Source organism: Lithobates pipiens, unplaced genomic scaffold (genome assembly GCF_037356315.1).
Source record: "Lithobates pipiens isolate NorthernLeopardFrog02 unplaced genomic scaffold, aLitPip1_a1.2 Scaffold_8, whole genome shotgun sequence".
In the NCBI taxonomy this organism is placed as follows: Eukaryota; Metazoa; Chordata; class Amphibia; order Anura; family Ranidae; genus Lithobates; species Lithobates pipiens.
In genome coordinates this window covers 442,862,461-442,879,533 of record NW_027507903.1, presented here as the reverse complement: position 1 = coordinate 442,879,533, position 17,073 = coordinate 442,862,461, and the positions used below count along the sequence as shown (strand labels likewise).

Sequence of the window (17,073 nt, the reverse complement as noted above, 5' to 3'; positions counted from 1 at the left end):
ACGAGTGGACTTCACTAACCCCAAAACAAGATGTGAAAGGTAAATTGTAGCATTGGTTTCTAATATAGTGTCCAATCTAACCAGTCCTTTAAAATTGTTAAAGGAAAAAAATAAAATAAATAAAAAGTAGCATTAGACATGACCTTGAACACAAACATCAATTTTTTATGCATTTTATTTTTATAACTTGCCGAGACTGGAATGAGAGATAAATAGAAGGCACAACGATTTTGCTTTCTTTTTTGAAGTTTTTGTTTTTTACAAATACGAACTAAAAACCATGAGGAAAAAAAATTCCCTATCAAAAAAATATTTTCACAAATTCAAATGAGTTTTAAAGTCAAGTAGCTAGACATTTAAAACCTATCCCAAAATCCAAAATTTGAGTGGTAAAACAGTAATTTCCATAATTTTCCACAATTCCTTGATGGTGTTGTATAAAAAAAAGTGTTAGTACAGAAATTCCAATGAACACCTTTTATTATTATTATTTTTTGCAGTAAATCAGATGGAGATTGTAAGCAGCTGCTCTAAGCCACCCGCGTCTTCATCACTACTCACAGCTTCAATGGATATATACTACCAAGACCAGAATACTGTGCCAAGGACTAGCCTTTTCCCCCCCAGGTAGGGCTTTGTGTAGAGTGCCAAAACAGGTTTGAGAAGTCAGAAACAGAGCCTATACCAGCATTTCCAATCAAACTTCTGGATTTGCCTAAATTCAGGAAATGTTCCATTGCGTTTTACTCCTGAAAACATGGTTTGTTTTGCTTGATTTAAATCCTTCCCCCCCATCTAAAAGACATTGTCCAACAAATGCTGGATTCTGGGAAGAGGATCAAGAAGAAAAAAAATCCATAAAATCGCAACACAAACAAAAGGGTTGGGATGGGATAGGTGAAGTGTAGCAGTCCATCACATTGGGACAATATGCCAAGACATCCAAGACCCCAAGTTTCAGAAGGCTGCAGGACAGAAGAGGGCGATTTGCCTTTTGATGTTAGATGCCACTCAAAACACACGGAAAAAAACCCCCAAAAAACAAAATCACTGGCGTGGACCTTGAATGCCTCTTCCAGCCCCAAAACCAGGCTTCTGTGACATTGCACCACGTGGCGGACCTCTCAGACCTCCTCCCAGACCTCCACGTGGTCCTCCAGGGCCACGGGGCCTGTCACCTCGACGGTCAACCTCTCGAGCAGCACGCGTTTTCTTCTCTTCTACGTTTAAACGCACATCTCCACGGAACATGATGGGCTATAGGGAAAAAAAAAAAGATAGGACATGGACTATGATTTAGGATACACCAATGTAGCCACACTTTGCAGTTCAGACTATTACACCAAGTGCAGAGTAATTTTGAGAAAACCACTACCAAAAGAACACTTTCATGGCATAAACGAACGTCACATAGCTATGCCTTACCCGACTGCTTAGGATTTTCTGAACAGGCTCTGCATCATCAAATACAACAAAACCAAAGTTCGGAAGCTTTCCACCACTGTTTATACGAAGTTCAACAACGGTGCCATAAGCTAGAAATGAAGAAAACAAAAAGCAATTAGCTCCGAGGAGTTTGAAACCTAATCTTGCAGCTTGTCTATGTGGATCTACATAGGAGTAACACGTCTTAACCAGCCATAGTATTCTACCCACACCCTAGAATTACATCTGACACCCTCTCCACTTAGTGCAAAAGGGCCTAGAACTACTGCAGAGATGCTCAAAATTTCTCATTTTTGCTTTAGTGGTCACAAAAGAGATCTAGCTATAAAAAAAATAAAATAAAAAAAATTTTGTAAAACCCACCTCAAACCACACACACCACCACACTTGGTAGAAAAAAAATCATACGAATCCAAATCTTTACTGAAAAATAGAATTTGTGCTCTTACCATGAAATCCATTCCTTGGGCGAAGGGACACAGGGATTCAGGCACTGATATACTGGTGCCAACAGTAGGATATGGAAGGACTGGGATCAAAAAAAACATCCACACACCCCCACATGGCCAGCCCCATACAATCCTAGGTCTCAAAAGTTTGGTAAGAAAGCAGCCCCAAGAGCATGAACCTCAAATTCCAAGAAAGGGACATTATACAACAATGCCATGTTCCCCGTTTGGTTCATTGAGGGACAAGAATTCATAAAACTGTCAGGACATCCAAATCAGTTCAGCTGATGGAAGCAGTGGCAGCAAAGTGGCAAAGCATAAAAACCTGGAGACAGAAAAACAATTTCCTGGTTGAGGTGAAAGTTCAAAAAGCAACATAGGAGGCGCCAAGCCTCACCACCACCTTGTCCCAGTGTAAGTTAGAAAGGAAATGTGAGTGGAATGGGAATATCCCCCCCAATAGGTTCAAAAGGGTGGTTTTTGAAGAGCCGTGAGAAAAAGTCCCAGGGAGTCACTGCCAGTAGTCCGATTAGGTTAGGGTACCATATTCGCCTGGCCTAGTCTGGGGCTATGAGGATCACCAAAATGCACTCCATTTAGATCCTATGAAGCAGACAAGGAAGTGTTTCAGGGGAGGAAAGGCATATATTTGAGTATACCAATTCCACAGAGCCATCACAAAAGCAGCTTCCATCAAGGATCTCTACACCTGGAGACAAACCTGTCCAGTTTGATTTTTCAGCACCTCCTACCGGTTCTATAGCAGTGTTGCGACTATTCTAATGGGGCCTGGCCGCTGCTGGATGAAGAAGTCCACCTGCCAATTGTCCATGCTTGGGATGTAAATAACAGAAAAGGCTTGAACGTACAGTTATGCTCAGGACAGAATCCTTTCTACCTGTCATCTGGTTTCTATGATTGTTAAAGCTTTTTTTCCCCAATGTTTCCCATCACTTTACATAATTTGTTTAGACCAGGGGTCTTCAAACTATGGCCCACCAGTTGTTCAGGAACTACAATTCCCATCATGCCTAGTCATGTCTGTGAATGTCAGAGTTTTACAATGCCTCATGGGATGTGTAGTTTCGCAACAGCTGGAGGGCCGTAGTTTGAGGATCCCTGGTTTAGACCAAGCTGGTCAAAAAAAATAAAATAAAAACCCCACACCTTTTCATTAACCAACTGCTGCTATGGCTCTAAAGACTATGTACTGCATGAAGCTAAAGCTACATACAGTACACAGTGGTGGGTTCTGTCTGAGGCAGACTTCCACCTCACACCCAGAACACCACAAGAGTCGGTCTGCGTGGCAAAGCTACATGCAAGTACACACAATTCAGCGCTTCATGAAGTAAATAGTTTGTTTGGACCAGCGTGGTGCAAAGTATTTAAAGCGACAGGAAGCACGTAAAGCACTTCAATGTATGCCACTGCTGCAACGTAGTCCAATTTAACCTGGGTACCCAGTGTTGCAAGGAGAGCCAAATCACTTGCGTTTAGGGCTTTATGCCCAGGACATAGGTATCAAACATTTATATGGCCCTAAACGAGTGACTCATTAGATACAGTGTCCAGCCACAGTATTTTTCACTCTTCGGGTCTGGAAGCCACTCTCGGGCCTCCCAGGTTCACAAATATACTGTATTTGATGCACTAGGGTTGAACACCCAGAGTGTATAATATTGCTGGAGAAACTTCTGGGGTTGAAGCCATGTATGCTTTCCATATCCAATTATAGACCTTCCTTTCCATCAGGGCTTTTAAAGCCATATGCCATTAAGGACATCAACTGTGAATCATGAAGGCAAATCTGTCCATATGACAGAAGATCTGGTAGAGTCCACATAGCATCTGCTGGATGCCTTACCAAGTAAGCCTACCACATCTTCCTGGGCCAGTCCAGAGCCAAGGACCACCAGAATGCCCTCCAGCTGGATTCTGCATAGCAGACAGTTCTGAAGATGGAGGATGTAGATCAGGGTATACTGATCCCATGGAGCCACCAGGGCATCTACCAATTCTCCTACAGTATTGCTGAACCTGAGGAAAAGCCTGTTCACTGGAAGTCCACATCTGGCATACAGCACACCTATGACACCAGTCCTGAAAACCTTAAAAATAAAGTCTAGGTTCCAACAGTACTAGAAGAGAACAGGATCCAATCAACCACTCTTAAACTGGCTGCACATTATACAAAGTTTTTCTTTAGCATTACCAAAACCATACTAGACCAAACATAAAAGCTTTAAAATTGTATGCAATCAGGCAGGCCTTTGCACTACATAGTTGAATATAAACGGAAACTGGAGGAAAAAAAAAAGTTTATAGAGCCAGTAGAGGTGCACCGAATGGGGGGGGAGCGAGCGCGCGAGAGAGAGCGAGCGAGCGCAATTCCAGCACTCAAACCCCCTTGAGTGTATAAGACATAGTGGCAGGATCATAGCTTATCCTCTTTAGCCACTTAAGGACCGAGCTTTCTGAGATTTGTTGTGTAAAAGTTGAAAGCATTTATTTTTTTGCTAGAAAATTACTTCGAACTCCCAAACATTATAAAAGAAACATTTTCTAAGACCATAGAGAATAAAACGGCGGTCGTTGCAATACTTTGTCACACCATATTTGTGCAGCGGTCTTGCAAGCGCACTTTTTTGGAAAAAATACAATTTGAATTAAAACATAACAGAACAGTAAACATAGTCCTTTTTTATTGTGAAAGATAATGTTATGCTGAGTAAATTGATACCCAACATTATCATTCTTCAAAATTGTGCCCGTTGTGGAATGGCGACAAACTTTTACAAAAAATCTCCATAGACTACGTAAAAAAAAAAAAAAAAAAAAAAAATTATAGAATGATATATTCTACAGGTTGCATGTTTTGAGTTACTTAGGAGGTCTAGGGCTAGAATTATTGCTCTCGCTCTACTGATTGTGGCGATACCTCAAACGTGTGGTTTGAACTCCACTTTCATATGCGGGAGCTCGGCAGGACAGGTAAAAAAAAATAAAAAAATTTAAAAATAAAATTCTCCCCTTTTCCTTATTTATACACTGTTCTTTTAAAAAGATTGCATGACTTTTATTCCTATTACAAAGACCTCAGATCTCATATTTACACTAAAATTAAAAAAAAGGCCACCAAGAGCTATGAGCAGAAGTGACGTTTTGACATCCCTTCCACCCTGCAATGATATGGAGAAGGATGGGGGCCATCTTCCCTCACTTGCCAGGCTAAGGAAAGGATCCGTTCGCCTCTGCCGCTACCGACTGCTCCAGTAAGCGGCGGAGGGCCCTCTCTAGTTGATAAGTGATCTCACGGCGAATCTGCTACAGAGACCACTTTTATCTTGAAACAGACCACCCGCTGCCATAATATCGATATTCCTCTTCAAAATACCAACGTAGAATGACGGTGGGTAGACCCAGAAGTGGTTAAAAAGGGAACTACGAATTTAGGAGGACACGCAAGATCACATTTATACATTCATACTGAAAATCTGATCAGTTGGTCAGAAACATTACTCAACACACATTAAAAAGAACAAGTGTCTAACAATTGCTGGGTTTTTAAAAGTAAAACAAGTAAACAGTTTCAAAACAAAAAACAAACTTACTCTGAAAGAACTCCTTGAGTTCATTCCTGTCCACATCATGCGGCAGATTGCCCACAAACAGTTGATGGCTGTCTGGGTATCTGTTAATGCGCCGTGTCTCCAATTCTCCCTGTTCACCCTCTCGTACTAAAACAAATAAAAAATAAAATTATCACATACAAAACCTTAAATGTGCCGGTGGGGGGTTTGTTAGTATCACAATTATAGTGAATGTCTTTACCTGGTCTGGGCCCTGCCCGGGGAGGTACTATCATAGTCCTCTGTTCTCTGACTCTTTGATCTCTCTGTGGTGGTCTCTGTATTTGGTTTTCAGTTTTGGCTTCAGGTCGGGGCTATAAAAGAACAAAAAATAAATAAAAGTTACTGTACAATGCAATTATCTATATGATTACTGCTGTTACATTGATTTGATTTAGCTGCTGAATGGAAGCGCAAGTTCTGGTGTACAAAAAAAAAAAAAAAAAAAAAAAAAAAAAAAACACGACATTCGTAAGTGAAGTAAGGCCATATTATAGCCAGGTGAGTTTATCATCAATCGCCTGGAAACAAAAAAGTGCCCTTACAACTAGTCTATCCATGCAGAAATTTTGCATGGTAAAAAGAAAAACTAATTTGTCAGACTGTTTTGTGTTCCTGTTTAGTTCCAGACCACCTTTGTAAGCTGCAAGACGAAAAAACTAGCTACAGACTACAATACCTGGAAATTGTATTCTTATTATGGCTAAACTGAACCAAATTGGTGTAAACTGCAGTGACCAAGAACAGCATGTATACGCAATAATGTGATTAAAAGTGCATATTCATATTGAAGAGTTTTTTCCCCCAAGCTTTATTTTGATTTTAAATTGGTATACCTGTAAACACTTCCTAAACCTGGGTGGTTACTTTTTCACTCCTCCATTGTATCTATGGAGGTCGTCCTAAGCTGTTCCCCTTATAGCGGCTACAAACAAGTTTGCGGTGGATAGCCAAGAAGGAAAACACTCATGTCACCTTTTCAATGAGCTGCACCAATTTGCACACTTGACAAAAAAAAAAAAAAAAAAAAAAAAAAAAGAAAGGAGCTGGACAAAAGTTCTTCTGAATATTTTCTGAATGAAAGATTTAAGGTTTTTGCCTTGATTTCCTATTCAAGTGTATAAGCACACTACTTTCCTTTACAACACTTCAGTGCTGCCTCTTTCAGTAGTTGCCACAGCACTTCTAAAAACTACAGAACACTGCCCATGCTCCATGGGAGGGAGATGTTCTGTAAATCAGCAGAGAAAATCAGGGCTGTCAACAATGCTTGGGACTTCAGTTAAGTAGAGGAATGATGCCAGCTCAAAGTTAGGAGCTGAATAGATTTGACAGTATTAAACATGTATTTCACGAGGGGAAAAAAAAAAAAAGCCCCACAACACACCACGACATCAAGGGATCACTGCAGACAGTGATACATATATAGGTTACATGCCACTGGAAGATTTGCTCTGAAAACAATAAGACACAGAAGAACACGCTCATTCAACTTTAAATGGGCAGGAGGGGGAGTGGGTACTGCTGTGGTTGGTACTAGAGTGGCAGAATCTGCCATTCTAAGATGCAACCAGAGGAGCCCCTGACTTCCATCTCTACTCCCCAGCAGCTCAGCAACTAATACATATTTTTTTTTTTTTTTTTTGGGTTAAGGCTGCAAGAATCCAGTAAAACTGGACAACTAGCAAGTCTTATTTCAAGATAAAATGTGACAAACGTCTAAGTTTACCTGTGACGGTTGAACTTTGACAACGTGGGGAGGGATTCCAGACACTGGGACAGCACCACTAGGTGGGAGATTTTTGCTTGTCACAGAGGCCCAGGAAAAGGTCTAAGGTGTTTAAGAGAGCTAACAGTTAATAACAGTTATCAAGTACTTCTAAAAGACAGGCTAAATCAATAGGAATGTTTTTTTTACCCTAGAGTCCTCCTGTACTGCTGGTGCAGGGTCTGCAGGAAGTGGGGATGGGCTCTTTTCCAGCACCTCTTCCTCTTCTGGGGCTGGTTCCTCAGAGACAGGTTCACACTTTTCTTCTACCACCTCTGGCTCTGGATCCTGCTCAGGTTCAGGCTCTGGTTCAGGTTCAGGTTCTACTATCTGCTCTTCCAGTGGTTCATCCAAGTCATTGTTACTGAAAAATAGGATTGGTTGTATGAAATTCTGGTAAAATTTACACAAGGTCATCAATGTCTATGAAGTCTGTTTGCAAGAACCAAATCTGAAATGCAAGAAAACTAGTACAATGCATATAGTTCAGTTCACAAAGCAGAAAGACTGACTCCTTTGAGATGTGAAGTTGACACGCACATGACTAAAAATGTAGATCCTTCTAAAGTAAAAGCATTGCTATAGCAAAAAAAAATCATTAAGAGCATTTCTTACAGGGCACATTGTGCATGCATTACATAATCCATCAAAATAAAGCAGAGATAACAGTCACCTGCCAGACTGGTCGTAGTATGTACCATCATCTGTGGCAACTACTTCTGGAGTCTGCTGCCTTTCCTCAGGTTCATCTACTTCCTCATCTGATTCTAGAACAGAGAAATAAGAGGGGGAGATAAGTTAAAAGCACCACAAATCAAGTTAACACTACATCAACTACAACTTTTTTTTTTTTTTTTTTAAACAAAGTATATTTTTAATAAAATATAAAATATATATATTATATACATACACAGGTGTGATCTTAAGTTTACATGCCCTGGCAGAATTTATGATTTCATGGCCTTTTTCAGAAAATATGAATAGAAAAAGATTTTTCACTTGGTCAGTGTTTGGCTGAAGCAAATTACCAACCGTGTTTACCCTTTTTGAAAATGACAAAAACTACCCAAATGACCCTGATCAAAAGTTTACATACCCTGGCGATTTTGGCCTGATAAACATGCACACAAGTTGACAAAAAGGGGTTTGAATGTCTATTAAAATGGTAACCATCCTCCCCTGTGATCGGTTTGCTTGTAATGCGTGTGCGATTTTTATATATACATTTTTTTTTTATTAGGGCTGTGGAAATTAAAGACGAATTCCTCGATCATCAATTCTTTTGATCGGTACTCACCTCCCTGCCGGCTTCTGGGTCTTCAGGGAGTTCCATTGGAGAGTCCGGTGACGTCACCGGATATAGATATATATATCCTCAAATACCACAAAAGACTCCAAGCTGTCATTGATGTTAAAGGGGGCAATACACGGTATTAAGAACTAGGGTATGTAAACTTTTGATCAGGGTCATTTGGGTAGTTTGTTGTGACGATTTAAAAAGAGTAAACACTGTTGATTGATAATAACTGGCTTCAGCCAAACAATGACCATGAGCGAAAGAAAAGTTTGTGTTCATATTCTCTAACAAAAAAATAAAATAAAAAAATTCTGCCAGGGTATGTAAACTTATGAGGACAACTCTTGAATGTCATAGGAAGGAATTAGAAACTACATACCTTCTGGGGGTTCTGTATCAGAGTCCCCAAAAACTTCATCTTGGTAACGGAATATGTCATTGTGGACATAAAATTTGTTTGCCACAGAACCCTAAAGGGAAAAAAAAAAAAAAAAACAACATGAAACTTGTGTAAGCTACTGACATTTTCCAGTAAACCATGAACTCTGCTAAAGAGTACTCTAGTTTACCCCGATCACAGAGATAGAGATTACACACACACACACACACACACACACACACACACACACACACACACACACACGGAGGTGGTTATATTTGGGATCATGGTCAAGGTTACAATTATGGCTCCGGGACCGTTTTTTTTTTTTTTTCTACCAGGGATTCTCTTTAATAAAAGTGATCCCTCAGATCAGAAAACAGAAGCGACAATAATTTAGTCACTTACGGTTTGTCTATTTATAAGCCATTACAGGTATGTATAGCAAGCAGTTTAATCAACTGCTTTGAAGGCCTGAGATGGGGGTCTCATAGGCTCCAGATCTCTCCATAAAGAAAGCCTGTCAAGGCCCATGCTATCAAAAGGGACGTTGTTCAACTTTATTGCTATCACTAGGAATGATTAACCACTTACCGACCATCGCACGACAATGCACGTCCCTTTTTTTGAAGAGGGATATCTCCGTAATGGCAGCAGCTGCTGCCACAACCGAGGTATCCATTTCTTCAGGCGGCAGTTCGGTAAACGATAATGGTGGTCTCTGCGGCGGATTCGCCATGAGATCACTGTTATTGGCGGCGGGAGAGGGGCCCTTCCCCCCTTTTTGGAGCAGTCAGCAGCAGTGATTGGGTCCGATCCGTGGCTGGGTATGGAGACGAGTGAGGCTAAGATGGCCCCCACCCGTCTCCATGTCATAGCAGGGCAGAAGAGATGTCAAAACATCACTTCCACCCATGTGTCTTAAAGCGGTGTTTCAGCTGTAAAAAAGTGTAGCTGGCAACTTTTAATAAGGAGACTTACCTTTCCATGGTGCCATGTCCCTCGGCTCTCGGTCCCAGCGGCACCATCCTCACTAAGGGAAACAGGCAGTGGAGCCTTGCGGCTTCACTGCCCGTTTCCTATTGCACATGTGCGAGGTGCTTTGTGAATGGGATGCACCGTGTTAGGGAGCACACAGTTCCCAGAACACAGCGTGCCCCATTACCCAGAAGACAACGAGAGGAGAGGAGACCGAAGATCACTGAGGAACAGGAAGCAGGTAGAGTAGGAAGATTGCCTAGCAACAGGGTTTTCTGGTATATTAAAAAAAAAATAAAAAAAATATCCAAATGTTTTTTCTTGAATTTTGTTAAGAATATAATTATTTTTTTTTTTAGGGTGGCCCTCCACTTTAACCACTTCCCACCCGGCCAATGCATATATACGGCCGGGTGGGAGCAGTCTACTCCTGATAGGACGTTCAGGAACGTCCTTCAGGAGTAGCAGGATCGCCCACGCAGCAGCACGATCCCGATGTGCTCGTGTCACCCGGACACGGCACATCTCAGATCGGCAGGAGGGCTCTGTGATTGGCCCTCCTGATCACATGACGGCCGTGTCCAATCACGGCCGTCATGTGATGTAAACAAACAGCCGGTTGCTAGGCAATCGGCTCTCCTCTCCTCACACGGAAGTCACCGCTGAGGAGAGGAGAGCAGACCGCTGCAGCCGGCTGATGATCAGTGAGTATGAGCTGCTTTTTACAGCTTTTTACTCACTGATCATCAGTGTAGTGTAAACACACAACACACCACACAGTACAAACAGTCCCCACACATGTCCCCAAATAATAAAAACATGTCCCCCACATATGTCCCACTAAAATCACATGTCCCAATGATTATCTGCACACATATGTACATGATCATTTGCGTACATGTCCGTGATCACACAAACCAATTATTATACACTTAACGGAATTTTTTTTACCAAAAACATGTAGCAGAATACATTTTGGCTTAAATTTATGACAAAATTTGATTTTATTGGATTTCTTTTCAAATAGAAAAAAGAAAATAGTTTTTTTTCCAAATTTCCGCTATTTTGCGCTTAGATTGCAAAAACAAAACAAAAAAAAAAAAACGGAGTCGTGAATAAATAACACCAAAATAAAGCTCTATTTGTGCGAACAAAATAACAATTTCATTTGGGTACAGTGTAGCATGACCGCGCAATTGTCACTGAAAGCGCTAGAGCGCTGAAAGCTGAAAATTGGGCTGGGAAGGAAGGGGGTGAAAGTGCCCTGTATTGTAGTGGTTAAAAAAGGAAAATTTTTCTGTTGTCCTTTTTTCAAATGACCGTTTTTTTTTTATTGCATTTAAGTCCAAATATGAGATCTGGGGTCTTTTTGACCCCAGATCTCATACTTAAGAGGACCCGTCATGCTTTTTTCTATTACAGGGGATGTTTACATTCGTTGTAATAGGAATAAAAAAAAAAAAAAAAAAAGTGACCCAAATTATTTTGTTTAAAGTGTAAAATTAAAATAATAAAAAAAAATTTTTTAAACCCCAGTCCGAACAAGCTTGCACGCAGATGCCAACACATACGCGAGTAGGGCCCGCATATAAAAACAGTGGTCAAACCACACACAAGGAATCGCCACAATCGTTAGAGCAATAATTCCAGCCCTAGACCTGTTCTGCAACCGGTAGAATTTCTTAAATGTCGCCTATGGAGATTTTTAAGAGTAAGTTTGACTAATTATATATATATATATATATATATATATATATATATATATATATATATATATATATATATATATATATATATATAATGGGACCACTTTGTATGCCCCCTCTTTTCCTGTATAATTTTCATTGATTTTTAATACTCAGTATATATGTTTTTGTCACAGGGACCCCCAATTTTTATAGCGGCTCCTGATGAGTGGAAACAGTCCACGAAACGCGTCAAGCTTTTTATCAGTGGATGTTATGCCCCAATAACCAAGAATCCCCCATGGGTTTGATTTATTTATTTAAATCATCAATTCATTTTATTGGTTTCCACTGTATATGCACCTTGGGATATACTATTGATCTGCTACTAATTATGTGCAATTATGTTACGATAATATGAAGTATATACATTAATGCTTATATAATATGAATTGACTATGTTACTATCATATATTTTTTTATTTATTATCTATTTATTACATATTATTCAGTATTTATATACATTTTATTGTACATTTTTCTGTATATATTTATGTATTATAATATTGACGTATTGTTAACTTATTGTAGTATCTCCCCGTGCATCGCCAATAAAATATTATCTTATTGATTGATTTAATTGACCCTCAATATCTTGTTTCATATAAAGTCCCATTGCTGCCCCCCCTTTTTGCCCCTTTTCCCTTCTTTGTGTCTAAATATTAGGGATGGAGCTCGGTGTACCGGATGGTCACGGCTCATATAAAGTCCCACCTGTATCCTTTCTATACAAGTTTGATCTCATTCCACGAGGTGCAATTTTGAAGTGTGACATGTTGGGTGTCAATTTACTCGGCGTAACATTTTTCACAATAAAAAAAAATAAAAAATATTGGGCTAACTTTACTGTGGTCTTATTTTTTTTATTCAAAAAATTGAATCCCCCCCCCCCCCGCCCCCCAAAAAAAAATTGGCTTGCAAGACCGCTGCGCAAATATGGTGTGACAAAAAGTATTGCAATGACCGCTATTTTATTCTCTAGGGTGCTTGAAAATTGGAACCCCCCAAACATATTTTTTTTTTTTAACAGAAAAAATAAAATGTGTTTTTAACTGAAAAAGAGGCCCGGTCTTTATGTAGTTAACAGGTGTAGGTGTATATATATATATATATATATATATATATATATATATATATATATATATATATATATATATATCTATCTCTATCCATTTACACTGTAACCCCTTATTTTACAAGGTATGTGGCAACAGCTTTTTTGGGTTCAAATGAGGGGCAATAGCAGAATAAGAAACATTAGCCAGCATTTTCACAGGCATTCAAAAAGGGGATGCTGAAAGATATAAGGATTATCCCGTGGGGCACAAAAACAAGACAGGTAGGTAGTCACGGGCACTCTTATGCGATTTAGCAACTGTGCATATTAAAGCTGCATAAAGATTATGCAACAATAAATCTGTTGTAAATTAGAAGGCAGCAAGCCAATTGGAAGTTAGAACCCTCCCTTTGACTAAAGCTATTGCCATCCAATTTCCAGGACAGAGGATGCTCCAACATCAGACTGAAATACCTTGGGAAATCTGACAAGTAGAAAGCAGGGAGTGAGATCAACAATTTCAACAGGGTCACATAACAAACATAGTAAAATAGTGCTGTAAGGCAGATTATTTACCTCTGGTGCCAAAACAAAGGTCTGCATAAAGCGCCGCATAGGTTGTCGGTTGTTGGACAGCTCTCCCATGACTTGTACCACGACCCCATCATTAAGAGTGGCATGGGCATCAACATGGCGGATCTTTGTTCTACAGTCCTTAAAATTCAAGGACATTACTTTTTTATGGATGTCCTGTAGAACATGAAAACACTTTAGTGCTCGCACACAAAAAGGAGGAAGAATAGAATAACCCCCCCTCCGGATAGAACTATATCAATTTATATAATACTTACAGCTTGGCCATAGACAGCATCTGCTGGTTTCCCATTGGTGTCCAAGCCACCATGAACATAGGAAGAACTTTTGCCATAGAACCTAATAATGGAAAAAATAAATAAATAAATAAATAAATAAATTTAATAGATGCACATATTTCAACCTTTTGAAAACCATTTTTTTTTTTTTTAAAGGGGAGGTAAAAACTGCTCGATGGCAAGAAAAATAGCCTCTAGTATAACCCTTAAACTAGAACGCCAGCCAACCCCTCCATTTAGTATCTGTACATCAGGGACTCTAAAACGTATGTAAAGTCTTTATACTGCCATTTGTATCATCATTAGGAGAGATGCACACTCCGTTTCTGTCCAGCGGAAGACAAAGGGGCAAGCTACATATTTACAGTTTTCACTGGAAAAAGAAGTAGAGAAGATTCTCTATTGGGGACATTTGCCTCAATGATAGCCATCAAGGTGTGAATCACACACACCTGTATAAGGTAGCTAAAATAACACAAGACCTACCTATGCAAAAAGTCTGGTGCTTGGTTAAGGAGGGTATAATATTGCCTCACAAACTCCCGCCCGACAAGCAGGGGACTTGGCTTCTCCATCACCATTTCTTTGGTCAACTGAAATCTATAAAAAAATAGACATAAAAAGGATCAAAAAAAACTGTCAAAACAATATATCATTTAACAGTTAACATTGATGGTCTGGTAGCTTGGAATTCCTGCAGGGGTGTCTCTGCACTAGCATCATTACCAAAAAAAAGAAAGAAAAAAAAGTAGAATATTCAGTCCACCAGTGTTTGCCCACCTATCACAGTTTAAAATCAAACCTGATGTGGGCAGGCTAGACAGCATAGTACAAGACTTAAGCTGACCATACACCTATAGATTATCTGCAGATTTTCTATGGTTAGATGGAAAAAGTGGGAGATTCCTCCAGCCACAGTTTAGCGAACACTGAGAAATGCCCAGCTTTAGCCCCCTTTCACACAGACTGTTTAGGTGTTTTAGTGCTAGAAATAGCACCCGTAAAGCGATTCCCATTCATTTTAGTGTGACTTTTCACACAGGGGTGGTGCAGTTGCCGGACATTAGGAAAAGTATTTGGGACTGTTTGGGAGCACAGCATACAGCACTCCCAAAATGCCCTGGCCATTAAAATTAATGGGCAGCTCTTCCAAAGAGCCTGAAAAGCACTTTGGAAGCGCCGCAACATGGGGCTTATACCCTTGTTTAGTGTTAAACTCTCCCCGATAGCGGCCAAAAAGCGCTGCTTAAACAGCTGTAAAGCTATGCTAAAACGAGTGGCACTTTCAGTGTAAAAAGTAGCCTTACCAAACCATCCTCTCCCCATATTGTGCTATGAATCACTCTAGATTCATTAAGCTTTGGTAAATTCAAAAAGGATTGTTTTTCCTTAATGCATGACAGCAGAGGGAGCCACCGACGCCTGTTGCAATCAGTGAAATCCTGCAAGGAGGGACCAAGTGATGGGACCTGAGCTGTGTCTACGGACACACAGCCTGGCTTGGGAGCATGCCCAAATGTGTGCAATCATAGGAAGGTGCTTCCTAGGGGGGCACATAGGCTGCATGATTAATCGTCAAGAATTGTTAGTGATTTTTTTTTCCGTTGAGATCTTGACAAAAAAAAAAAAAAAAAAAAAAAAAAAAAAAGTTTTACTATTCTGTCTATGCAAAGAATTCTCTCTGCTCTTCTGAAGCCACAGCCCTCAAAAAAAAGAGAAAAACTGGGCAATCTGCCAAGAATCACAACATCCTTTAGCAGAGGAACCAAGTCTAAACATTGTAACAAATTTGTCAATGGAATAGACTTCCTGAGTAAATGAAGACAGGTTAAACCACTTAAAACATTTTTTCTGCCAATTGTTAGTTTGAAGTTAAAATCTTTTTTGTTTGCTAGAAAGTGACTGTACTTAGAACGTGTGTACGTACCTGTGCGTGTGTGTACGTACCTGTGCGCGCGTGTGTGTGTGTACGTACCTGTGCGCGCGTGTGTGTGTACGTACCTGTGCGCGTGTGTGTGTGTGTGTGTACGTACCTGTGCGCGTGTGTGTGTGTGTGTGTGTACACGTACCTGTGCGCGTGTGTGTGTGTGTGTGTACGTACCTGTGCGCGCGTGTGTGTGTGTGTGTACGTACCTGTGCGCGTGTGTGTGTGTACGTACCTGTGCGCGTGTGTGTGTGTACGTACCTGTGCGCGTGTTTGTGCGTGTGTGTACGTACCTGTGCGCGTGTGTACGTACCTGTGCGTGTGTGTGTACGTACCTGTGTGTGTGTGTGTACGTACCTGTGCGTGTGTGTGTGTGTGTGTGTGTGTGTGTGTGTACGTACCTGTGCGTGTGTGTGTGTGTGTGTGTACGTACCTGTGCGTGTGTGTGTGTGTGTACGTACCTGTGCGTGTGTGTGTGTACGTACCTGTGCGTGTGTGTGTGTGTGTGTGTGTACGTACCTGTGCGCGTGTGTGTGTGTGTACGTACCTGTGCGCGTGTGTGTGTGTGTGTGTGTGTACGTACCTGTGCGCGTGTGTGTGTGTGTACGTACCTGTGCGCGTGTGTGTGTGTACGTACCTGTGTGTGTGTGTGTACGTACCTGTGCGCGTGTGTGTGTGTGTACGTACCTGTGCGCGTGTGTGTGTGTACGTACCTGTGCGCGTGTGTGTGTGTGTGTACGTACCTGTGCGCGTGTGTGTGTGTGTGTACGTACCTGTGCGCGTGTGTGTGTGTGTGTACGTACCTGTGCGCGTGTGTGTGTGTGTGTGTACGTACCTGTGCGCGTGTGTGTGTGTGTGTACGTACCTGTGCGCGTGTGTGTGTGTGTGTACGTACCTGTGCGCGTGTGTGTGTGTGTGTACGTACCTGTGCGCGTGTGTGTGTGTGTGTGTACGTACCTGTGCGCGTGTTTGTGCGTGTGTGTACGTACCTGTGCGCGTGTGTACGTACCTGTGCGTGTGTGTGTACGTACCTGTGCGTGTGTGTGTACGTACCTGTGTGTGTGTGTGTACGTACCTGTGCGTGTGTGTGTGTGTGTGTGTACGTACCTGTGCGTGTGTGTGTGTGTACGTACCTGTGCGTGTGTGTGTGTGTACGTACCTGTGCGTGTGTGTGTGTGTGTGTACGTACCTGTGCGTGTGTGTGTGTGTGTACGTACCTGTGCGTGTGTGTGTGTACGTACCTGTGCGTGTGTACGTACCTGTGCGCGTGTGTGTGTGTGTACGTACCTGTGCGCGTGTGTGTGTGTGTGTGTGTGTACGTACCTGTGCGCGTGTGTGTGTGTGTACGTACCTGTGCGCGTGTGTGTGTGTACGTACCTGTGTGTGTGTGTGTACGTACCTGTGCGCGTGTGTGTGTGTGTACGTACCTGTGCGCGTGTGTGTGTGTACGTACCTGTGCGCGTGTGTGTGTGTGTGTACGTACCTGTGCGCGTGTGTGTGTGTGTGTACGTACCTGTGCGCGTGTG

The 17,073-nt window shown here is 41.4% G+C and overlaps 1 protein-coding gene across 2 annotated transcripts in view; it reads right to left on the bottom strand.

The window, feature by feature from the left end:
- Positions 1-157: 157 nt before the first annotated feature.
- The window catches only part of G3BP1 (G3BP stress granule assembly factor 1), a 93,724-nt gene continuing 76,808 nt past the window's right edge, over positions 158-17,073 (bottom strand). For both annotated transcript variants that reach the window (XM_077468341.1, XM_077468342.1), the window contains exons 2-12: positions 14,110-14,223; positions 13,603-13,684; positions 13,328-13,501; positions 8,972-9,062; positions 7,969-8,062; positions 7,446-7,659; positions 7,257-7,358; positions 5,730-5,841; positions 5,510-5,635; positions 1,426-1,535; positions 158-1,257 (exon numbers count right to left, since the gene is read on the bottom strand). In XM_077468341.1, coding sequence (XP_077324467.1) covers positions 1,048-1,257; positions 1,426-1,535; positions 5,510-5,635; positions 5,730-5,841; positions 7,257-7,358; positions 7,446-7,659; positions 7,969-8,062; positions 8,972-9,062; positions 13,328-13,501; positions 13,603-13,684; positions 14,110-14,223 — 1,429 coding nt within the window. In that variant the 3' untranslated portion in view covers positions 158-1,047. The remainder of the gene's footprint in view (positions 1,258-1,425; positions 1,536-5,509; positions 5,636-5,729; positions 5,842-7,256; positions 7,359-7,445; positions 7,660-7,968; positions 8,063-8,971; positions 9,063-13,327; positions 13,502-13,602; positions 13,685-14,109; positions 14,224-17,073) is intronic.